This window comes from Macrosteles quadrilineatus, unplaced genomic scaffold (genome assembly GCF_028750875.1).
Source record: "Macrosteles quadrilineatus isolate MER2022 unplaced genomic scaffold, UCM_ALF_1.0 Scaffold_2__2_contigs__length_208266976, whole genome shotgun sequence".
NCBI classification, from domain to species: domain Eukaryota; kingdom Metazoa; phylum Arthropoda; class Insecta; order Hemiptera; family Cicadellidae; genus Macrosteles; species Macrosteles quadrilineatus.
Genome location: NW_026542595.1, coordinates 110,567,840 through 110,593,768, shown reverse-complemented (window position 1 = coordinate 110,593,768; position 25,929 = coordinate 110,567,840). Strand labels below are relative to the sequence as shown.

The 25,929-nt window shown below is 35.4% G+C and overlaps 1 protein-coding gene across 3 annotated transcripts in view; it reads right to left on the bottom strand.

Moving 5' to 3' along the window:
- LOC128987925 (multidrug resistance protein homolog 49-like) overlaps positions 1-25,929 on the bottom strand; it is a 49,817-nt gene that overhangs the window by 2,436 nt on the left and 21,452 nt on the right. For all 3 annotated transcript variants that reach the window (XM_054409021.1, XM_054409020.1, XM_054409022.1), the window contains 16 exons: positions 25,423-25,547; positions 24,925-25,114; positions 24,330-24,551; positions 23,511-23,636; positions 22,780-22,980; positions 21,600-21,859; positions 19,911-19,999; positions 18,815-18,930; positions 17,482-17,619; positions 17,011-17,115; positions 15,971-16,132; positions 14,861-15,064; positions 14,102-14,343; positions 13,270-13,429; positions 12,739-12,933; positions 12,098-12,304 (listed from right to left, as the gene is read on the bottom strand). In XM_054409021.1, the coding sequence (XP_054264996.1) occupies positions 12,098-12,304; positions 12,739-12,933; positions 13,270-13,429; positions 14,102-14,343; positions 14,861-15,064; positions 15,971-16,132; positions 17,011-17,115; positions 17,482-17,619; positions 18,815-18,930; positions 19,911-19,999; positions 21,600-21,859; positions 22,780-22,980; positions 23,511-23,636; positions 24,330-24,551; positions 24,925-25,114; positions 25,423-25,547 (2,742 nt within the window). The remainder of the gene's footprint in view (positions 1-12,097; positions 12,305-12,738; positions 12,934-13,269; positions 13,430-14,101; positions 14,344-14,860; positions 15,065-15,970; positions 16,133-17,010; positions 17,116-17,481; positions 17,620-18,814; positions 18,931-19,910; positions 20,000-21,599; positions 21,860-22,779; positions 22,981-23,510; positions 23,637-24,329; positions 24,552-24,924; positions 25,115-25,422; positions 25,548-25,929) is intronic.

Below are 25,929 nucleotides of genomic sequence, written 5' to 3'. Positions count from 1 at the left end.
ACAGAAAAAAGTAGAGCTTTTTTCTCATTTTCCCCTTTGGTACATCTTAATAAAACACCATAAGTTTTACCCAATTATATTATTCTGGCTCCATTTAATTCACAATAACGTTATACTTACTAAGCCTTATCTTGTTATTTATAAATGAAAGTACTGGGACATAATATAAATAAAGAAACATTAAGTAGTAGTAATCCGATTAATTTGTAGGATAGTTTATTACTTTTTGATCGTACCACATTCTATATTATTCAACTCGAGCCTACGCACAGGCCACTAGTGCCCATATAGTCTCGTTTCCCATCAAATTTATTTTTACGTTAAGGAACCATTTTAATTTTATTTTATTAATTATGTTAAACATGAATTCAATGTAATAAATCAAATTTTTCTCATTTTAGTTATATACCATAATTCCTTTCACTTGTAACATTACTCAATTACTTTTATATATATATGTATATTATGCTTCATATATAATTGCTTTCTTGCATTATTTGTTATTTTTGTATTTTGGTGGAAATAAACCTTGATTAGATTAGAGTGCATAAATTGATCAGTTCAATTTAAAAATGTTTTTAAAGTTTGAGTTTTGAAAATTGGAAAAAACAATTGAAATTTGAATTAATTTTATATAATAGGGTCTAAATATTTAAATTTATCAGGATAAAAATGTTCAATTGTAGATAACTGAACAAAAGCATAACAATACACTATAACGTTACCTAAACTAACTCAATTAATGCTTTTTTATACATTAACTTACAAATATTATAAAATACTAAACGTAATTTAGATTTAACTAATTAGATACTTAAAATTATTAAATCTTTTTACGATCTGGGGAAACGTCGATTATAAAATATCAACCAATGCAAGTTTAAGAATCTTAAAAAAAAGAAATCTTGAATTAAAATATCGAGTGTATTAATTTATATATTTGATTTACTATTACTAGTTGCAATTAGTTATACAAAGGGTTGCATCACCAAATTCTTCAGAGTCTGATATTTTCCTCTTTATTATTTGTGATATTTTCTGAAAAGAACTAGTCTATTAACATGGTCACCGGGCACAGCAAAGTGAATAAGTGACGATGTAAAGCCGTGTCCCTTCGGCCTTCGATAATCGATTGCATAAACCATCACGATTCCGATAGCTGAAAAGTAGTCGATAGTCATGTGACGTCATTATAAGGTTTCTGTACATGTGAAGAAGTGGCCTCCGGTTCCCAACTAGTAATCATTATCTGTGATTAGGTTTCTCCAGGAAGAGAACTAATTCCAGTTTACTACCGATGCTAGTTGACAATGTATGCAGAAAAATATTTTGACATTTGCAGAACAGATCTGGAGCGAGTGGTCAGCAGTTTATATTCAGACAGTGATTGAGTTTGAGGAAACTTTGCTTACTCATAGGTTTGTTTCACAATTCCAGGAGTGACTGAAGGCCTTATTAGTATTTTATAAGTTGGCAAACTTTCTCGTTCAGTAACACCACAATCCACATTAAATGAAGTATTCACCTCAATTTAGTTACTACTTCAAACAAGACTAATGAACAACATTAGTTTTGCTTGATTTTGCTTGTTTTAGATAGTTTTGCCTGAAAATAAAAGGAAAAAATATAACTCAAGTTCCTGGTAGAAAAATGTCAGTAAAAAAGTGAGAATGGAGGGGGTAGGAAGTATTTGGGTTATATTCATATTCATATTCAAACATCTTTATTCGTAAATCATGTACATTGGTGGTACAGTGAATAGTGTCAGAATACTTAATATAAAAATACTATTTCTATTTATGGGAGGTGGACAATTCATCAAAAGAATATAATGCTAGATTTATTAAATGCTCCTTTAGAATTTTCTTGAATTTAGATAGGTTCGTTTCTTTTTTTATGAATTCAGGGACAAATTTTAGAAAATCATTACCAGCATATGAGGGTTTTTTTCAAAAATTTTTAATTTGTGAGGCTGGACAGACTCCCTTCTCCTCCTAAAATTATAAGAATGAACTGAATTTATTACTTGCTCAGATTCATTTTTTTTGCAATAAGAATTGTTTCATAAATATATTGCCCATGAACTGTAAAAATTTGTAATTTCTTAAAATGTTCTTTTGCTGAGTCATCTCATTTAAGATTAAGCATAATTCTGATAGCTTCTTTTTGTCGCTTCAGAATACTATCCATATTTAATATTTTTGTTGACCCATATAATGCTAAACCGAATGAAATATGGGAGTGAATGTGTGCAAAATGTATACTTTTTAGGGTTTACAAATTACAATAAAAGGACATTTTTGATAATGCGAACATTCCAGAGTTAGTTTTGGTTAAAACTTTCTGTGTGTGTCTATCCCAATTCAAATTTTCATCTATTGTTGTTGTCTGTTGTTGTTGTTCCAGAAAATTGATTTGATGTTCCTTTTGAATGTTATTTGAGTTGTAAGTTATTGTTGGCTCTTTTGTAATTCTGTTCTGTGCTGTTCTGAAATTTATAAATTTAGTTTTTTGTGAATTTAATAATAAGTTATGATTGTAGAAATAGTTCCCAATATTCTCTAATTCTACATATGTAAGAATTTCAGCTTCTTCTGGAGAGTTAGATGATATAATCAAATTAGAATCATCAGCGTAAAGACATAATTTAGAATTTTGCTTGTAAGTTAAAGTATCTTCCATGCCCTTAAGGTAACACAAAAAAAGCAAAGGCCCCAAAATTGAACCTTGTGGCACCCCAAATTTAATTGGTTGATAAGTTGATGATGATTTGATAATTCTATTATGATTTGTCAAATGGGTAATTTCCACAAATTGAGATCTATTTGTCAAATAGGAAGAAAACCAAATAAGAGCTCTTTTTGATATTCCAATTATTTTAAGTTTTTCTAGTAATTTACTATGTTTTACACTATCAAACGCTTTAGAAAGGTCCATAAATATGCCAATTGTATAATGTCCTTTGTCTACTGATTCGATGACTGATTCGATAAAAGAAACAGCTGCACTCACAACTGATCTTCCATTCCGGAATCCATGCTGATTATCATAAAAAATATTAAATTTTTTCAAGAACTCTGATAATTGTAAGTATATGGCTTTTTCATACACTTTAGAAATTGAAGGAAGAACAGACACTGGGCGATAATTGGATATATTTTCAGGGTCATTTTTTTTGTGTAAAGGAATTATTTTTGCCTGCTTTAATATGTTAGGACAAAATGCCTGAAACAAACGAAGAATTGATCAGATGACAAACAATTTTGCTGATGTAGGTTTTTGCAGCCTTTATTATTGTTACAGGAATTTCGTCATGCCCACTGGAGTGTTTATTTTTTAAAGATTGGATAATTTTTTCCACCTCCCTTTCAGTGATCGGTTTCAGTTAATATAGGATATAGGAGATATAGGAGTTAATATTGGAGAGATAAAAATGGAAGAATGTTCCATGATACCCCTAAAGAAGGAAGGACCTTGCTCATCTAAATTATGCAAAAAAATACAAAGTTTGATTCTGTCAGAGTATTGATGAAGAGCAAAGAGTGAAGATTGGATAATTTTTCCATCAGCATGAACTGGGACCAGAGAAAGGTGTATCTAGCAAATATGGTAGACAAATCTACAGTAAAAAGGAGAACTAAAGTAAACAAAGAAGAAGAAGAAACCAATGAAGATGAAGGAAATGAGAATGACGGACAAAAGTCAGATGGAAGACAAAAACAAAGGCGAAACAGTACCTTAAAGTACCATCTTGTTCCTGATGGGATGAAACCCCAGGTGTGCCAGAAAATATTTCTAAACACTCTTGGTATAAAGAAGTGGACCAGATATTGGATCAGTGGTGAAAAACATCAAAATAACAATACTTCTGTTGAAGAAGTCAACTCTACTGGCATGGCTCTACAAGGATGCTTGACAAGAAGTTCGCAAGCAAAGCTAGCAAAAAAGAAGGAGTCGTGTGAGTTTTTGCAGAAATGTTTAACTTCTTTGGCAACTACCAATGTCCTGTATGTATGCCTATAATGTATATCGTCACATTACTGTAGGAAAATAACCACTCGCCTCTACCTGGAGCCTGTATTCACCTCAATGGCTCAGTTGTACAATATTTACATAGAGAGATTCCATCAGGAAGAAACTGACACGTAAAAAGAAAATACTTTGTGTCTTTGTAGATTTTTGTTTGAAAAAGCTTTCAAAAAGCAAACATATCTATTTTTCAACCAAAAAAAGATAGATGTGATCTATGCTCAGCATATGAAGTGAAGAATGTGACTGTGAAGAATACAAAAATATTTCCTCAAGATGAAGCACGGAAATTTAAAAGTGAAGACAAAAAGAAAGCTGAGTATAACAAGCTGTTTGTATTTACATCAGATTTGCAGGCAGTGAAGGTCGCTTCCGATCTCCAAGCAAATGCACTCTACTTTAATACTAAATTGAACGTGCGCAGTTTCACCATGTATGATCTCGGAACAAAACATGCTACTTGTTATTGGTTTGACGAAACAAATGCAGAGCTAGAAGCATCGGTGTTTGCATCTTGTGTAACACATAAACAAAACGAATTATCAGCTAAAGATAAGAAGCCCAGAGCTAGAAGCATCGGTGTTTGCATCTTGTGTAACACATAAACAAAACGAATTATTAGCTAAAGATAAGAAGCCCGTCGTCCTATGGTCGGATGGTTGTGGCTACCATAATAGAAATGCTATCTATACTGACACACTTTTTCAGTTAGCCAGTGAAATGAATGTGGGAATTGAGAAAAAGTTTCTCATCAAAGGACATACTCAAACTTATCCTTACTCTCTTCAAACTTTTTTTACTGTTGCCTTGTTTGATATGTTTGTAAAATATCAAAATCAAATCAAATCAGTTTTACTTCCTTAATACTGTAGATACAAAACAATTTGGAGGATAAAAACAATTTGCTGAAGAATTCATTACTCCAAACTACGGATTAAAAGAACATAGCAGAGCCAAGTCCTGAAGACCGGTCATTCAAATTGAAATGCAGGCAGTATTTTTGTAGCAGTTCTACTAAATATGGGTCTAAATGTGAAACCTACAATTTATGGATATTTGTCAAGGACAAACATTCAATTTATGCCTTGGTTTCCCAGGACGACCGATAGAAACAGATTTCCTTATATCCTTTATATATCCTTCATTTCTTTCACATGGATGATACAAGAGAACTGCCACGTGCATGCCAACCTGGGTATGACCCGTGCGCTAGATTTCCACAAGCTTCCGAATAAAAGCGTATTGTTGTATTTTATTACAAAAAATGTTGTAAACCCATTTTTTGATATTATTTTTTCACTGAACTTGGAATATTTTAAGGCAATTCAATGAGAAACACAGTGATATTAGTTTTATTGATTGATCTATTATTTTATCCAGTGTTATCAAGAGCTAAAACTGAAGTTTTTCTGAAAAAAAATTTCAAGGTATGTATTTTGTAATATGTTTACCCCACACCTTCTGCATGAAATATACTTAAAAATGTTATATAAGTTTTAGTGTAAACAAGTTAAGTGTTGGCAAGCCTGTCAGATATTTAAAACAGTGCCAGAACTGTAACTGCCATTCTACCTTCTACCTCTGAAGAAGCCCCTGAATGGGGCGAAATATCAGCTTAATATGTACTTTCTATGTGTTCTATTGACCTCCTGGGACTTTTTATTCAGGTGAGTTAGTTGTGTATCCTTCCTTTCTCCTCAATAATTATTCCAAAGCCAAAAACTATTGTGTCTTAGTAAGTCATACAACACTTTTTGACAGTCTGCCAAAAGGTCTCCGGCACTCAAAGGGTTGAGTGACAATGTTCTGGCAAACAACTTTGAGAACCAAACATTGTAGGATAGCCGGAAATTATTTAAACATCCTTGAATGGGTAAATTTTCTTCCATAAAAAGATTAAATTGCTGAAGAAAATAACATGTCTAGTCAGGGGAAAAAATATTGTCAATAAGACAATTGATTGAGGATTCAAGGATATTTGTAGTGACATGATTGAGTACCTATGCTTTACAAGTAAGTGTAGGCCCAGGGATAAATAGGTTCCGTGTCAGTAAGAAATTGTAGTTGAATAGAATCTTCTCTGTTCCTTTTTCAGTGTATTGTAAACCTTCCATCTTACTAAAGACTATGAGTTAAATGAAATCGGAATATTTTTTCCATCAAACCAGTGAACTTGTTCTTTGTGTCTTCAGCGGCAACTAGACTATATGACACAGATAGAGGAAACTTGAGCAGCGCCTTATCAGGTGTTAAAGCAGGTAAAGTTTGGCAGCCAAGACTTTGGTTCCTCTATGATCTTATCAGGCCCATTAAACAATGGAGGATGTTGTATGCTTCCTTGAATCATAGTCAGAAGAATGGTAGAAGTAGGAGTATGTTGCCTGTAAGCAGGTTACAGTAAATTCTGGAAGTAGTTAGTGTGGTGCAGATCCATTGGAGAGTTACTAAGAATCCGTCCGAGTATAGGTGGATATCCTTCCAAGTTTAAGTTAATGTGGTGCGGTGTGGATCCAATAAAGGAATAATCTGTTCTGGCAAAGGTGGGTATCCTTCCAAGTTGGAGATAATATAAAAATGATGCAGATCCAATGGAGATTTACTAAGAATCTGTCCAGGTGAAGGTGGGTATCCTTCCAAGTTGGAGATGAGAGTTTATATGAGAACATAGTCAGTGGTCAAATGATTTTTATTTTGGCATAAAAACTTTATTGATTAATTTCCAACTGTTATCATAATGAAAAAAAAAAACAAGTTCTAGGTGATTTGATGGCACATCATAGAATCTTAACGGGAATTGCTTTGACTATTTTTGAACTCTAAAAGGGGTTTTAATTAAGTTCAGAATTTAAATATCCTTGGCCTGCTCAAGTGAATTTCATCCTGTGAGAATACCATCAACAAAGATTAACCTCACCAGCAAGAGGAACTTTTTTAATGTTTCAAATGTCAGCTGTCTTAGATGGCAAAAAATAATTTATAAATAAAGAAACTAGAAAGCTTAGGTGTATAGGTTAGACAGGCTTAGAGGTGGTTCACGAGTTCGGGGTTTCGTGGCCCGTGGTTATCGTTGATCTTGGCCAACTTTAACCGACGGCCAAAAAATTGGTTCACGACATAGAAGGTTAGCCGAGATCAATGCTGGCCGTCGCTTAACAGCAGGTATTTACAGGGAATTTTCATTGGAAGGTTGGCAACAGCCACATGGGCTACCTGCTGGGCTGCTGCTAGCATTCGACGAGCCCCAAAACAATAGGATGACGTTGCGGGGTGGGGGTTTACAACCCTGTTGACAACATTGTTTCGCCTCTGTCACCTCATTCCCCGTTTTGAATAAGCCGTTAGTTTTTGTATTGAACCGTACTTCGTTTGTTAGTTGTGATTGTGCAGTGTAATTTTATGGATTTATAACATTTAATTAGACTTTATTTCCATTTTATTATTTATTTAGTTTTCAAAGATGTCTGAATCAAGCAAAGAAAAGAAAAATCAAGTGAACTTTACAAAAGACGAGTTAACTTTAGTGAAAAATGTTGTGCTACAACGGCCCATAATGGGAAAAAACTACATGATCAGAAGACTGAGTCCTTGAGGAAGGTTGCATGTATAGAAGTCCTTTAGCGCATACTCCACAACACTGAACAGCACAGCAAACTGAATCACTGATCGTTCGCGAGGAATGCTTCCTACGTACTAATAAGAAGGCATCCTGCCATTGCTCTCTTTCCCTCGAAACAACAATTAATTTCATGTCTGTGAAATGAGTATTATTTTGTTCTTTGATGTATGTATCTGTTTTATCATATATTTATGTAACTCAGTCTAACAAGTGAAAGTAATTTAATTATTTTAATGTTATACTGTACCAACTTGAGATATGTGAAACTTTACTGTAGGTACTTTGTAATTATTCATAAGATTTTACGAAGTTTTGCATGTTTTCAATTACCAGTACCTCGTAAAAAAAATGAAAAATAAATATTATGTTGAGGGGGCTAATGAAATTGTTTGGAATTTAATGGCGAATTTGAATATAACACTCTGTTTGCTGACAAAAAAACAATAAGGAGCAAATGAGATAATGACATAATGTCAACTTAACCAGCCCCCCCCCCCCTAGCAGGTTTAAGTTGAAGTCAAAAACGATTCTTATTTTAGCCAGAGATTATCCTATTTTGTGCTTGACCATGACTCGTGAACCCGACAAGTTTATTTTTTTGGCCCGGGGTTTTCTCCAATCGGACTCATGATGCCGACTTTTTGCACTCGGGTTTATCCCTGTCATAATTGGGTGGAGTTTATCTGTCTGAGCCCGAGTACGGATAATCTCGTAAACCCGATTTGGATTTTGCGCTCGGACTTAGGATAAACCGTAAATCGTGAACCACTTCTTACAAAATTGATAACCATTTGCGACAAGTTTCTCTGGAGGGGGAATATCCCTCCACAAAATTGCTTGTAGAACTCTGCTGCGAGTTCAGAGTATTTGGTGGCACACCCGCATAACCAATATTTGGGGAAAAAGATAAAATGCCACTGCCATTTCCTTGGCCTTCAAAAAAACATTCAGAATCCTTGACTGGGGACATTCCTAGATCAAAATATATCAGTTATACAAAGCCCTGCACTGAATTGGTAACATGGTAAAAGTCAGACCCAAATATAGAAAATAAAGGGAAACGTCAAAATACTAACAATGTTGCCACCGGGTCATCAATCAGACCATCAAGAGGAATCCACCAAAAGATTCATATTGGGCTATCTTGACCTAATTAGGTTATATAGACACAAACAACCTCCTAACCAAACTAGACAAGAGCCTAACTTACTTTTCACGGACGATAGCCTACAACCAATATTAATATTCCAGGGACAGTCAAGAAAAGTACTTTAACTTTATCAAATCAACACTGGATCAAGCTAACAACAATCAACAAAATCACGACAATTTTAAAGTTATCATAGGCATTAATAGGCCTACATATAAATTTAAGGAATATGCCTAAGACTTGATGATGGAAAAATATCAATAATGACTGGTTATTACCTAAGTCAACCCAATAAAAATCCTAGTAAGTTTACGTAACTTAGGCCAATAAGCCTACATCAAATGAATATCTTAGATGGCAAATTCATATTGACTGTAAGTTCTAGTTGGGCTAAGTTACATGAGCAAAAAACTATCAACTGCATTAGCCTATTCATCATCCACAGAATCCAAAACACCACAGACTTGGACACAATAATGGCACCCTTATTATTCTATCTTCACTTCAAAACTGAGATATAGCCTAGCAGTTTTTTAAGTAGGCCTAAGGGTCGGTTTCGCATATAAATCCATAGTTCACTTGTATGCCACAGCGAGGCTCATCACTATTTACTGAAATCATTTTTGTAAATTAAATGAAGCAAATTACAGCTTTTTAGCTGTGATGTAAGTTTACGCTTTGCTGTGACTTAAAATTTGTTTAAGAATCAAATCTCCCGCTGCCTCCGAGGTAAAGTCAGTAGGCTAATAAGTTTTTTGATTAGCTAACTTACAAGAAACATGTCTGATGCTGACATTCATCGCCAACTGACCAAGTGATGTCCCAAATGCAATGAATGAGGGTAAAGTGCGGAAATGGGTTTAACTTATGGTGTTTAAAATGGTCGTAAAATCCTTTACCTTAGTAGCCTTCTTTGAGAAGTTTGGGTACCGACCATAAACATAGGCCTAAAGAGGAAACACGAAAATGGCAGAATTCTTTTCATTTTGAGGTAGGCTATCTAACTTAATTAGCTTAGATTAGGTGCGACCGGCAGAGGGTTTTTTAACCTAGTAGGTACCGTAGGCCTAATTGCAGCATGGAACATCTGCCCTACATTAAACATTTTCAACCATATAGGGCTACTTGAGAGAAGACTATCAGAACAATACTGTACTTGGGCCTAGATTGGAATAAGTTAGAATTCACAGAAACATTACAAGGGCTAGCCTAGGTCTGCCACAATTCACCCAATATCCTTACTATCACATCTCTACATCTGGAAACTGTCATTTACACTAATATTTCATCAACAACATACATAGTTCTACCCAGTCCTGGACTGCCAAAATTCTGCAATACACTGAATGTAAAGTAATTCTACTATTTGCTAGGAAGAGCCTAGGTCTAACGAATCAACTTACATCTTATCAACAGACTAGCCTTATCAGACTAGGGAAGGACATCAAAGGTACAAAGTAAAACGAAGGTTCGACATAGTGAAAACTACAAGGTAAAGGTAAACCAGGGAAAGCTAAACAATGATAAATCATAAACAAACACAAGAAGGCCAAAGTCAAACAGTCAAAGTGAAATGTTCGTTCATAGGAAGCAAGGAAGTCCCATGTTGAGTTGAGTTTGGGTTGGACCGGTTGGACTTGGACAGTTGGACACAACTGACTCAGCTCAGTCAGCTGGAAGTCAGCTGGCTTTCATCTTTTTGCCTGCTCGAAGCTGGTTTGATTCATTTAACATGTAGCTTCTCCAACAGTACAATCGTAATGAGCTTATAATTCAATTACATATAATCTCATAACGTATAATCACTTGCCATAAGCCCATAAATTATAATACATAGTATTTCATAACTAAAGTCCCATAATGTATAATATCATAACATATGATATCTTCAAGCATAACCTCAAGTATGACTAATGTTCATAATCTTATTACGTATAATCTTATACTGCTATGATCATAGATAAAACCATAGATAAAAGTCCCCTTAGTAGATTTCCCATCCTTATGGAACAGCTGAAGCCAATTTTATTGTTAGTTCTGTCCGGTTTTCTGTAGATGTCATGTTTTGTTTACAATTTTGTTTCTTGTTATTTCAGTAATTTAAAACCTTGTTTAACCAAATAAAACTATCTAATCATAAACAATAAGTCGTCCACTAGCTATTGGCCCGTTCACACGGGGCGAGTTTACAAGCTACACGCCGGCTTTTTTACACGCAGCTAGTAAAATAGCTCCGTGTGAACGACGTACTCGCTCAAAAGCTGCGTGTAAAAAAGCCGGCGTGTAGCTTCGTTCCTCCCTTACGATCTATAGCCCCGTTCACACGGGGCGAGTTTACAAGGTACACGCCGGCTTTTTTACACGCAGCTAGTAAAATAGCTCAGTGTGAACGACGTACTCGCTCAAAAGCTGCTTGTAAAAAAGCTCTGGAAAAAGTTGACGCTGCCGCTACTTTACACGCCAACTCGCCAGCTTTTGAGCGAGTAGGCGTGTAAAGTAGCCCAGTGTGAACACAGTTGCTTGTGCTTGTGCGCTTGTTACTCAAAGATGTTGGAGGATTTGGTTCAAGCCAGCTACTGAGCGAGTGGAAAAAGCGTCGTGTGAACGACTACAAGCGCACTCGCCGACTCGCCGGCGTCTTTCTACACGTCTGCGAGTTGGCGAGTGGACAAGCTCCGTGTGAACGAATACAAGCACACTCGCCAACTCGCCGGCTTCTTACACGCTGGCGTGTAGCTTGTAAACTCGCCCCGTGTGAACGGGCCTTATCTAAATACAATGTTAAATTGGATGATCATGATTTTGGTACTCAGACAGAAATGACTATAGTGGATTTCAATAAAAATATGGTCTTAACACATAGGCCTATCCTGTGTTAATCCTGCAAGTATAATACTATTTTACTATCCTCCTAAATGTGGCAATTGTTGCCAGTTTAATCATGATGAGACAAAAAGCCAAGCTGATTCATCTTTATATGATGATGATTTATGATGATTCATCTTTATATTAAATTAAGATGTGTTTGATTATATCATGATATGAAGTGGTCAACTACCCTGGCTAAAAATCACATCAACTGTTTTTTAATTTTTCTAGTAATCGTGGTTTTTAGCTCAATTGTCAATCAGAGGTACAAAAAGACATTTATTCTATTTTTATAGTAAAGTCATTAATTTTTATTTTAACCTTTAAAGTTTTACCAGCGTGTACCTAGAGCATATAAATCTCTAAGTCTAAATAATAAAATAAAAACTATTTAATTAGTTACTTTGAACATTGTTCACAAAAATAAGACTCACTGCAGGAAGGGAAGATATGAAAGAGTGGACGTTTGCTTGTTTGGCCGCCTCCACCACCTCTGCCATGCTGACGGCCCTAGTGTTGTCACCGTATGCAATGTTCTCTGCGATCGTGCGGTCGAACAAAACAGGCTCCTGGGACACAATACCTAATCCAGCCCTCAGCTGTCTGGTAGGAATATCAACGGAGTCTGCGCTGTCTATTTTCTGTAAAAATATCCACAGTGACTTTTTAATGAAGGAGTGGTCTCAGATCAGGGACTGTGTAATAATGCATCATTTTCAACAATCGTAAGGATTATTTACACAATCAATTTGTTACAAAATGTACATCAGGCTTCATACTTCCAGAACCTGGCAACCAAGGTAAACCAACAAATTTAACTAATTGTTCTTGAGACCAAGAATACTAAGTTACAAAGTACGGTACTTTTTTGTGAGTTGACAATGTTGTAATAGCATTATCTGCATTATCATGCAACATCTGTGTTAGATAAAAGAGATAATATGACAGCACATAGTGCACTTAGTGGGTGCAGGTTTTCTTCAATGTTCACAAAATTGACGGCTTAATGCAAGGTTTTCATGGTTGAGTGGTTATCCTATTTTAGGTCGATTGACATTAATTATTTAGTATTTACCAATGAACCTGACACTGGGTCGTAGAATCTCTGCAACAGTTGGACACAAGTAGACTTTCCGCAGCCACTTGGACCTACTAGAGCCACTTTCTGTCCTCTAGCAATGCTCAGCTGAAGACCTTGCAGAATCCAGTGATCAGGCCGGCTCGGATATGAGAAGTGGACGTCTCTATACTCTATGTCTCCTTTGGCTTTCTGTAATAAATATTACATTTTAATTTATAGTATTAAATAAAGGGATGTGCCCCTAACAGAATCAAGCACCGCTACAATTGGAAGCATTTAATTTGTTCTAAACCAGTACCAATAAGTGTTTGCATATTTGAATATTTGTATGAGAAGATTTCAACCATAAATGATTTTAATTATAAAATGATGTATTGACACTATTAAAATTGACAAAAAAATTTGACTGCTATTGCAAATCATATTTTACAGCAAAAACCACACAATATTGATAAATATTTGAATCCTTTTAAAATTCAATTTACAGTTATATAAATATAAATTCTGAATTTATAATAATCTCACCCAAGATAAAGAAGCCATGTTTGACCCAGAGAAGATAAGCGGATTGCGATCTAGGATCTTAAACAGTCGACCAGCTGCTATCTTTGCCAGATTTAAGCTTGGGGCGAATGAAACTGCCTGAGCTAACATCCAGGCTCCATACAGAAGAGCTTCTGCAACTCTATAAACATAAAGTTTATAAAATTTTTTGAGACAACGTCCATTAAGACAATATTTTTGTACTAAATTTTACTTAGGAAATTTAAGTCTTGAAAATTTTAGAGTATAAGAAGTGCCACTACCTATTGCTAGTAATTTTCATTTTTTCACTCTGGTTGATGGATGTAGGTAGCATGGGACTGACTTTGGCCTGGTAAAACTACCCCTTAAGTAAACGGTAATAGATATTTTAATATGAAGGTACAATATGGAGTTTTTTCTATTATTCACAATAATGAATTTCAAAAACACAGGAATAGATAAGTAAGAAAAATAATTGTTGGAGGAATTAGAGGAGTAAAATCTAAGGGAGTATTGTTATTTAAAAGTAGCTCTGACAAAGAAATTGTGGTCAACACACTGGTTAGCTATCAACTCAAAACCATCAATATGTAGCCGGGTTTTCCTAGATGCAGAGCGCGGAACATAGAGTGCGGACTAGGAAAGCATACACGGAGAAGCAATTTCTACTCATCCAGTAGCGGTCCGCTCCCCTTCTAGGAAAACAATACCATCAAATTAATTAAGACAAGACGAGAAAAGACAGACCACAATACGCTTCCACGCCTAGGAAAACCCAGCTAAACTGTCACAAGTCAAGACAATGTTCTATGCAGGGCAAACAAATACTTACATGTTGATGTTTCTATAAGACGCTCCTTCCCTGGCTATGAGGTACCCTCCGTAACCGAGACTGAAACCGTAGGCGATGCAGGCAGATGTTTGACCGAGTCCGAAGACAACACCTCTGAATCTTGTCTTTCTACGTAGTGACTCCTCGGCTTCAAGCAGACGACGAGTGTAGCGTTCCAACACTGCGTTCTCCTGTCCCAGGCTCTGCACGGTGCGTACTGATGAAATAGCCTCTACTGCTATCTAGAGCAATGACACGTGGATAATGGTAGGTTCCTTGTTATCTGGAATAGTGGACTGGTATTTTACTCATACCAGAATTAATTAATTTATTTATTGTTATCTGGAGCAAAGACTGATAGTTGCGTGTGCTTGCATGTGTGTGTGCGTATTGGGGTTGGTGGGAGGGGGAGAGGTCTACCGTTTGTCCAGTTAATGCAATGTCACCAACCAATCACTCAGTCCTCCAGCGCAACTTTCAAACCATTCCATAATCATTTCCCATCTCTTAATTTAAAAAAATTTTCAAAAGTAGACTTTTTCCACGCAAAGGAGTTAATTTCTCCTTTGGTGTTATTTACCATGGTTGAAATCAGAAAGCTTTTTAAAGAGAATTCTTATATTTTCAGAACTAAATAATATTGTAACTATTTTTGTACACAGTTGACATGTGTGAGTTATTTAAAAATGTTGTATTAAAACATGATATAACATCAGGGTTGTCACTGCTACTATGCTTTTGTAAGGTAAAGAACATTACCTTAGTAGCATCTCCTAAAGCTTTCTTTTCAATGGAGTCCTCAGAATGCATGACCCTGCTCTCGAGGAGGATGGAGAATAGGATGAACGGAATACAGATGAGACAAACAACGGTCATCTTCCACGAGTAGTAGAGAGACAGCAACGTACCAACACCTAGTGTGCTGACGCCCTGCAGTAGTGTTCCCAGCTTGCTACCAGTGGCCTGTCAAAGTGAAGACAAAATGTAATTACATCATAAAATGACAGAACATTTGTCAAACGGTAATATAATACTTAAAACTATAAATAATAGTATTAAATACCCCCGCTATGGCAAATCTGCAGACTAAACGAATTTACATTTACCTGGTTACATTTTTGTTAATGATCCCATAAAATTGTCAGATTTTGTTTAAAGTTTAGAGTTTTTTTAGGTTTTATCTGTGGCTATTAGGCGAACAACAATGCTTGAGTGTACTATTTTATTTTTATTTTAAAGATTTACTAGGAACTTTGGAAAGAAATTGCAAAATGTTATTTTTTGAGGGTTGAAATGTGAAAAATCAATTTCCACCCCATAAAACCATGTTTCCTAAGCCCGATCATGCTAGTTCGCGAACTTGTTCAAATAAATGTAAGTTTACATGTTTATAACTAATTTCATCAAAATCGGGCAGTTTTGACTCAACTTATTATGCTAACGGACACACACATACATATATGAATTTGAACAGATGATGTTTTTAGTCACTGGAAAAATCAAAATGAAAAAGTAAAGGTTGAGGTCTTACCAAGAGACCTATGTAATAGCTTAATTCCTATATGGGAAATTCGCTAAATACAAAACCAAATAATTAGTATCCAACCCTCTCAATTTCCACTGAAAAATTCATTTAAAGAATCAAATGTTTTGGTCAGCTACCAGTCTTAGCATTTGTCTTTTGACTGGCGGTTTTTTAAAATTATTATTAGCTATGTTATACAGTTTGGCTCCAATATTATGAGACTTGCTTCAAAATAATGTTTATCCAGTTTACAGTTCAGTTACACATTAAACATTTTGTCAATGTTCCAGTAAGTAAATTATCTTTAAATTGGTCTACAAAAATCATGAAACGTAACCACTCACCCCTTGTATAGTGGAGGTGTCGCCCGACAGTCTAGCAGAGAGGCTGCCGACGGAATGTCTCTCATCGTCAAACCAAGCCATCTCCTGCAGCAACATCGCTTTGAACACGTTCACACGTAGCCTCGTTGTCATCCGCACCCCGGCTAACGTCAGACTTGAGAACTGTATGAAACATACTAAAAAAGTTGTAATATTACTTAGACTAATAGAAATAAACGGGACCAGGACCTGGCACATACCTATAACTTGTCTGCAACCGTCATCATGGCCAAGTGGTGGGAGTAACTATGTGATGTTTTATAGGTAAAATCAAAAAATTTGCAATAACTTTTAAACTGTAATTTTTACAGCAATGGGATATGTGCCATTTTGATTAGATTTAAAGGGTCTATAGCTTATTAAATTGTTATCATAATCATAATAATCATAATCATAATCATGTTTATTGGCACATAACGTACAGAGTTTACAGGTAAATGTACAGGTGCTTCGTCATCTTCTTATAACATTTAAAAATAGTCCTTTCTTAAAACTAAATAACAGACTTAAACGTATATTTAGTATTAATAATCAAAAAAAATTGTAACATCTAAAAAACATTGCATAGTCTACCTGAAAATTTATAAAGATATTGTCAAGCTTAAAACTAAATAACAGGACTTAAATAATTTAATAATAAAACATATCTGTAAAACATCAAAAATGTACAAAAAGTTTATGGTAGTCAATAAAATATTTGTAAAATTGCATAACAAAAAAAAAAAATATTTATCTATCTTTGTATCAAAATTGAGCCACTTTTTTTGGAAATAATTTTTTTTCTTTTTTCATGGTGTTGTATTGAAAAATCACCATAAAAAATCAAACAAAATAAAAAAGGAAAAATCCCTAAAGACACCAAGGATGCCTGGATGTGCTCAGAGGCACTCAAAAAGGATGGGGGTTCTCCAAAGGCTTACTATTTATAAAGGAGGAAAGTAAAAAGTCTGTAACCCAAATACTTTCACGTTCATTGATTGAAACATACAAAATTTACCAACCTGCAAAAAGACACAGATGAAGGCAAATATCCCAAGGACGACAAACGATAAAGCGTAAAGGTTCCCTGCGGAGAGGATGACACTGTCATCAGGCGAAGAGTACGCCTGAAATGTACAACAATATAAAGTTATTTTTTTATTTGTCATTTTCATAGACGTTTTAATAAAAAAAACTGAAGCATTAGCATCATTTAAAGAGCACAACATTTATTTCTAAGGATAACTATTCATAAAGTAAAGCATAACAAAATTACATATATTTTAAGATATCTATTTGATTTGAAGTTAACAAAGTGAATTTTTTTACCGTTGACAGTACAAGTGTACAGAGACTTAATTAGTATGAAGTCATAATTTTACTTTTGCACATATGAGTTAACGTGACAAAAAATTGAAATCGGGTGAATCAAACGGATCATGTGTGCATGGATATGTATGTGAAAAAGCTAGGAATTCTAGAAAAAAACTTACCCAAAACATGTCTCCAAAGAATACAGCACTAACAGGTGAAATGCATCCATTGAGAAATGAAAAGACAGATCCCAAGAGTACGTAGGGCCATTCAGGTTTGTTGAGTCCGACGATCTTCAAAAGTGGGACATTGTAATCCTAGGAACAACACCTTTTATATGTTGAAGTAAACATAAAATTCAGGCAGCAAAATTATTAAAAATAATTACAATTGAAATGATTTTTAGAAGCCTAAAAATACATATAAATTAAAAAAAAACTATTTTGATCGCTTTTTAATGTGGCCCACAGAGAAGTAATCTTTCAATTAAATGTGTTTCCTCTGTATCTTCAGAGGAAACATGTTATTTGATGCTCAGTCAATGAAAACAATAAAACACAATTTTTTGCAACTAAATTGTGGATAGCTAGTTTTTGTATATGTGATAAATAATTTATAATTATTAGATAGAACCACATGAAAGGTATTTTCCTAAAAGTCCCCACTTCTACCCCTTGAGCTTTCCCCGGGGGAGTGGATGGGGATCCACTCCAAACCAAGAAATTGCACTTGTTTCATTTTATTGGATACAATTCAAATTCTACGGATGATATCTTATTGAAATTTGATTTGTATTATTTTATAATTAGTTTATCTACCACTTTTGTCCTAAAAGGTATTCTTCTAAAAAATATTTTCAAAGCGATACAACATTTTAACTTTGATAGTGTTTATGTTTTAGGTACACAATTTTGTTTTATCCTCTATATATTTTTTGCAAATAAAATACGCAAAATGTTTTGAACAAAAGTTTTAGTATGTTTCTTAAGGTTTTAAAATATATATTTGGTTCATCGTTTAGGTAAACTGTTGTAGTTTGGGGCTTCGGCAAATAGAGCGTGGGCAGGCTACTTTAACATTGGCACAGCATCAGTTGCGGACATCACAACATCGGCGTGTCCCAGTTGTAAGCACCAGCATCGCTAAGTTCTCAACTGTTTGATAGGCTACGAATCCTAAGAGTTCGTTCTTTGTAGTTTATTACTTCCAAAAGAATCAACGAAGCCGAGGATGGGAATAATCGGAGCACGTTTTGGGAAATCACTTTCGGTACAAGCGATTGAATGCACAGTAAACTGGCTGTGTTAGCACCAGCACAACCAGAATGTAATTTTGTTTTCTGAAAATTTTCACTTTTGTCTCTTGCAACGTTGTTTGGCAGAGCTATTCAGTTTAAGAAACAATTTCAACGACAACGTACATATGAACTAGTAAATTGCTGAAAGTACTGATTGGTTTTGATTCATATGAAATTACTTTAGTTCAACTCAAGAAAAGTTGGATTTTACTCACCTCTTCAGGCAAGTCTTCCTTTTTCTCAGTTTCCTTTGGTATTACGTCAGCCTCTTCCAGAGGTATGAACTCATTTGTTTGTGTATCTAGTTTGTCTTTGTTACTGGGACTGGAAGCTAAACAGGTTTCCATCAATGAAATGTTCTGCTTTGATAACTTTCCACTTCTATTTTATCTCAATATTTGACCATATATTAAAGCTTTAATATTTTCAGCTCAAATAGAAATTTTAGAAAAAGTGCCACTTAGACTAAATGATAATGCTACCATTTGGTTGATAATTAGATAAGGCACTAGACTTTTACTAAATTTTGTGAAAACACAAACTAACTTACTGCATTTTCAACAAAATTTGACCAACGAGATATTTCAAGAGCATAAATCTCCTAATGCTTCAATTTTGAAGAGTAGGTAAGGACTTAGTACTAGCATTATACTTTTTATAGTTAATGTTATGTCCTTCTTCAATAGTTTTTTGTGTAACTAGTGAGCGAAGTGGCACTTTGCTGCACACAAGAGAAATGTTTACGCACAAGCCAAAGGCGAGTGAGGAAAGTTTCTCGAGTGCAGCAAAAGCAGTTTGCACTCGTGTTACACATTATATTTTTTCCTACAGTTACCATAAATCATATAAATAATTAGTCTTTCAAACACGTTTTTAGGTTAGGTTAAATCTAAACATTGAAGGAAATGGGAAACGCTGCACCAGCTGATCGTAGTCGTAATATCTTTAAGTGTTGCCAACTTATTTTCAAGCATACAGGGATTACCTGCATAATAAACGCACGCTGTTTTGTGTTGTTCGGTTGGAATACTGGTGTGCGCCAGTGCGCCAAATTAAAAACTGTGCGAAAAAGTAAGGCTTTCTGTACAAGGAACCCACTTTGTCAGGTGACTGTAGGAAAAATTAGTTTGTTAAGTCTTAATTTAATGTATTCAATAAGTATGTTTACAACAAGCAATGAAACCATTTGATTATTTAAAATAATCCAAGTTTGCAAAAAAGTACTAATCTTTTTTGTAATAGTATTAATTGGATGTAAATCTTTATAAATTAATAAAAAATAAAAAATGACCCATCTTTGATTTTACTCACCCTCTTGAAGAGAAGCATCAGCTGTCACCAGAGAGTAGTAATGTCCCTTCTTCTCCATCAATTCTGAGTGAGATCCTTCCTCTACCAGTCTATCAAAACAAAGATGGTTACTTTTACATTAGTTCTGTCAAACAAAAAGTTTTATATCATCCAATTAGCGGTCATATAATTTCAATTTTCAGCCCTTTGCTAAGTGTAAAATTAAGTTAACTGAAAACCCCTGAATTATATTAGAGCAGAAAAACTTTGTTGTTCAAAAAATTGTGAAACTTAAAGACATGAACTTTTGAGAGACATTGTTACTCGCAGCACCCCTTACCCTCAAGTACTACAACACTCACGGTGGAGGAGGACCCTGTGCTCTGTGTGACTGTCTAAGGCAAAGCCAGGGTCTACTTTAAAATAAGACACAGACAGACACCTTGACAACCACTAACCACCTCCTCATTGAATTTCATCACTCCATCAACCACCTCAACGGGCATCTGCACCAGGTAAGGGTGGTTGGCAACCTTGTGCAGCTTCATCTCTGGATTAGCCATCTTGTTGGTGTAGACTCTAGGCTCTACCAATATCTCATGGGGCTTTTCCTTTTCTACAAGAGGAGCATTTTATTTGACCTCTTCAACAGGATGAGCGTTGTCTTTGACCTCTTCAACAGGAGGAGCGTTTTCTTTGACCTCTTCAACAGGAGCACCGTTTTCTTTGACCTCTTCAACAGGAGGAGCGTTTTCTTTGACCTCTTCAACAGGAGGAGCGTTTTCTTTTACCTCTTTAACAGGAGGAACGCTTACAAAAGTTCCTAGATCCATGGCCTTTCTTGGGTTCATTTTTATCTAGAACGTTCATTGAACGTTCCTTCAAACTTTCACGACATTTACTTTTTGCTTCCACTCGTTTTTTAGCCTCTTCCCATTTGGCATCATCTTTCTTTGATGCTTCAAGTTTCTTTCAGTAAAAAGTTGTGTAAAACTGGCTTTGATTCAACACTTCTTTCAAAGTTTCCTTTTTGTTGTCGAAGGTCTCAAAGATTTCCACTGCCCTTTCTCCAATTATGTGCATCAAAATTACACATTTTCGTTTTTCAGTTAACTTGAGTTCTTTACCTTCGATGGCTTCCAAATACGTCTCACTCACCGTTCTTCAATCACCAGCTCCTGTGGTGGCTTCACTACTGCCTTCATTTTCGCATACTTTACTTATTACATTAATTTAAATTTATCTAAACCGAACTGCGCCATGTCTAAGGCGAAGCCAAGGTCTACTTTAAAATAAGACCCAGATTGACATCTTGACAACCACTAACCACTAAGGAATGTACACACAGTGCTCGCCGAATGGAATATTCCTTCATCGTCACAATTATGTTACCATCAAAACATACCAGAGCTGAAAGTGCATGGTCGTACCATAGGCAAGTTTCCTCTATACGTTACTTATCTGTGAATAGGCTTATCCTAAAAAATCTTATTACTGTACTAAGTAAATCATTTGACTTAGGGACCAATGTCCTAGGTTTTGGGATAGCAGGGTTACCTGACAAACATAGCTTTACACTTAACAGAAAAATTAGGGTACTTAACTGTAAATAACAGTGTTTTAAAACCAAGGAAGGTCTAAGCTAAGAAGTAGTCCTAATAAGTATTCTAAATTTTCAAATTTTTTTGTGTTTCTCATTTGACATCCCACCTTCCGCTAGCCAGGACCAGGATGCGATCGACGTTGCGGATGGAGGAGAGCCGATGGCTGATGGTGATAGTCGTGCGGCCTCTGCTGGCACGCTCCAACGCGCTCTGCACCACAGCCTCGTTAGCCATGTCCAGCGCACTAGTCGCCTCGTCTGGCAGCAGGATGCTTGGCTGTCGCAGAAGAGCTCGTGCAATGGCTATCCTCTGCTTTTGGCCCCCAGAGAGCTGTGCGCCGCGCTCCCCTACCATGGTCCCGTAACCCTAGAAAGGTTTTTTTTTTAAAATTATTCAATGCTGTTACTTCCTAACTAGCACTGTGATGGAAGGTACAGAAGAAAACACTCAATGGCACACTTAAGTGGTGTCTAGTACGGTTTTCACTTGCAAAATTGGTCCTTATATGGGAATGTTTTAAATCTGACACCTTTTTAACCAATTCAAAACACATTTGTCCAAATCTGGTCTCACTGTTCTTACATGTTTTCTTGTTATTTAATTCAGCCTCATACTTTCCTTGGTTTTTCAAAATCCTTGGTTTTTCAAAAACTGTTAACATTCAACTTATTGCAGTTAAATACTTAAAAACTTTGACTTATAGAGGTAGGCTACTTTTTAACATTATGATCTATGGGGATTTCAAGGGGATTATAGCAATTCAAGATATCAAGGTTCGAGGTATTGCAGTCCTACTGCAGTATTTTTAGGGTTTATGTTCTTCACCATGAAATTATTTCAGCCTTTACAATAAAGTCTAAGTTCAAGGGAATTCAGTTTCATCTTATTAATCAAATTATCCTCAGAAATACTGATTAATATTGAAAACTGTGTTTATACCTACTTAAGGTAACACAAATTGCACTTTACTTCTTCAGGTTGTACGTGAACATATGTCTATCGAAGTGATCTTCAGTTGAAATTTAGAAAATCGTCCCTTAATAAACAAAAAAGTTGGCTACAATCCCACAAACATGAAATAATGTAAATAGCACACCTAGTGTCTACAACTAGAGTATCTATAGATACTATGTCTAAAATTAGAGCATCAACAATTAGGTACCTAACAAGTCCACATAAAAATCAAATCGACTACGTAGTTTTCTAACCAACATCTATAACATCAAGTAAAAATATTTTTGGCTGCTGAGTAAAACTCTAATCTACGATATGTAAAGTATAGTTACCGCAGGCAATTTCATGATGAAGTCATGAGCGTTCGCCTCCCTGGCTGCTTCTTCCATCTCTGCTCGCGTCACCTTCAAGTCACAACAGATGTTCTCTGTGATCGTCGTGTTGAACAATACAGGTTCTTGTCCGACCAGCCCAATCTGAGCTCGAACCCACCGCAGGTCCAGAGTGCGTAAGTCTACTCCGTTAAGACTTATCTAAGACAACACTGACTTTTAAAAATGTAGACATTGTTTAGCGTACACAGGGTGTATTTACAAACACAACCCAAATTACAAGATTCGTACTGAGAATCACTGTTTAGGGATAAAACAAGTTCATATGTTAGTAGCACTGCTTCCCTTACTTCATGCCGATAAGCTGATGCATTTAAGAATTGTTGTCAACATGATTTAGGTTGTGTTTGAGAGAACAAACATGTTGAATTTTTTACTCACAATAAATTTTCAAAAACACAAAACTGTGTAGAAAATAATGAAAATATATTAGAAAACCGGTTAAGTAGAGTTTCGGTAAAGAACGTAATAGAAAATCGGAAGGAGAGCTTACAGCTTATGAGCTTCTTTTGTCTGTAAATAGCGATTCTCTATATTGAACTTGAAATTTGGGTTGTGTAAAAAACACCCTCTATAGATTCTAAAATATTCTATGTGAATTGGGTTGATAGTTTAATAGATTGGTATGAAAATAGTCACTTATTTAAATTAATTTTTTAACAAAGACTCACCTGACCACTCTGAGGGTCGTAGAAACGTTCGATTAGTTGAATTGTTGTTGACTTCCCACTCCCCGAACCTCCAACAATGGCCACACTCTCCCCTTTCTTGACTTTGAGGCTGAGTCCTTTCAGAATCTGAAACAAAGTTGTCGGTCATTGTGAAAAGAGCTAGGTGAACAAAAAATACATAGTTGAAAAGCTTTGCCAAAGCAAGTGTATTATTGCTGTTTCAAGTGACAGAAGTAAATATTTTCAAAAAACACAAAAATGTTGGTTCCAACATATTCCATCACTTGTATAAGTGCTGCCAACCTATGATTTTTAAAATCAAAATATCCCATGCAGAAGAGAATGTTATTTGCATCGTTGTTCTTTGAAAAATATCAATTTCACAAAATATTTTGTTTTGCAACGATGTTTGATAGAGGTATTCAATTACTGTATTATCTTCCAAGTTAATATTTCATCTTTAATGATCATTGCAGGAATTCCTTAAAGGAACTTAACCTAAGAAGAATTAAATTAAAATTTCTCAATAAAAATTGGAATTTAAATAATTAGCACACCAAAGGACGAGTAAAAAACTGTAAATATCCACAATTTTGATTACATTTATTTTGGTGACAAGGAGCTTGAAAATGGAAAAGTGATTCGATGTCAGAGTTTGGGCCCATTGATCAACATAATCCCTAATTATCATACATTAATTGTCCAAAAACAATGCAAAATTTTATTTTTATCAAATAGGAGAGGTGTTTGAATTAAGGAAGTTCAAAACAAAGCATGTACGTCTGAATTTACAATAATAAAACAAAAGTCTCCACTTACCTTAACATCAGGCCTGGCAGGGTAAGTGAAATGAACATCTTTAAACTCAATTTCTCCTAATTTTGAGTCCAAAAGAACTCCTTTCTTGTCGATGTTTATCACAGGTTTCCTTCGTAAGATTGAAATGACAGAATTGTAACCTCCTTTAGCTTTAGCAAAAGCTTCAAGATGAGGAGTGCAGAAACCTAAATTCATTGCCCCACTGACAACACCAAACAAAACCTGAAAGTCCAAATGTTACATCAAATTTTACAATAATTGAAACAATTAATGGATTATGTGCTTAATGGATTATGCGCATTTTGGCAAGAACGCCGTTGTCAGATCCGTATAAGAGAAACGATGCTAAATAAAGTTCGATCAGTGTTTTTTAGGTTTATGTGTTTTATTTGTGAACTTTTGTCGCACCTCTTGAGGGAAAATTATTTCTTATACGACTATGACGATGGTGTTTATGCCGAAACGCTCATAGTCCATTAACGACAAGACTTGGACCACAAGGCGACATCAGGTAACTTAACCATTTTTATATGCTAAAAATCAAGTCACAACAGCAGGCTGTAGCTTAAGTATACTGATAAGACAAAATACTCACAATGAGCAAAACTCCGGGAGTATAAGTCTTGTCTTCATTGTATCGGTCTGCCAATATTAGCGGAGTTCCATACCAGAACGCAATGGAGTAACTGAAGAATATCAACATCCATGAAACTCCTCCTCCGAAACCCGAGAATATTCCACTTTTGATGCCAACTCTTCTGGCCGGGATCAGTTTTTGATTGTATCTGGAAGCAGTAAAGACATTACTGTAGAAGTATTTATAGGGAATATTACTATCCAAAACAGTGTATCGATCTATGCAGTAAAATATCGGAATAATTAAAAAGTGGAAGGTCAACACCTGGTGGTGGTGGCCATCAGTGGGAGTAACTGTAATATTTTATGGACAAAATCACAAATATTGCAACAACTTTTGAACCATAATTTTTACAACATTGGGGGTTGTACTATTTTGTTTTGAGTTAAAACTAGAACACTAAATTTAGTCAAAATCCAACAACATGTGTGGTTAATCAATATATTACCTCCTCACCTGTCAACTTCTTTGTGTTCCCCTCCGAAGGCTGCCACGGTTCTGATGTTAGACAGAACCTCCTCTACGACTGCTCCTGCGTCTCCGTAACTCTCTCCTTCCTTGGCAGACAAACGTGTCTGAACCTGTTTAACAATGATATCACATACCATATGTTGGATAAACTATTGTTAGGCTATATGTTATCAATTTAGGCCTATGTAATAGTTATCTCTGTGTAATGTAAAAATGTTTTTTTTCACTGTTATAATGTTGGCAACTCTGCTAGTTGAAATAGAGACTATCTTCTCAAGTAAAATGGTGTTTTACTATAACCTAATCACTGCCTTAAAACTAAACTTAAAAACCCTTTAAAAACTAATAGGTTATGGGACCAGATATATAGTAAAACCATAAAAACATTAAAACCATTGTGAAAAAGAGGAATAAAGTTATCATGAGTTCCGGGAGTGAAAGTGAACTGAACAATGTCGGCAAACTCAAGGACATCGAATCGTACACCATGTG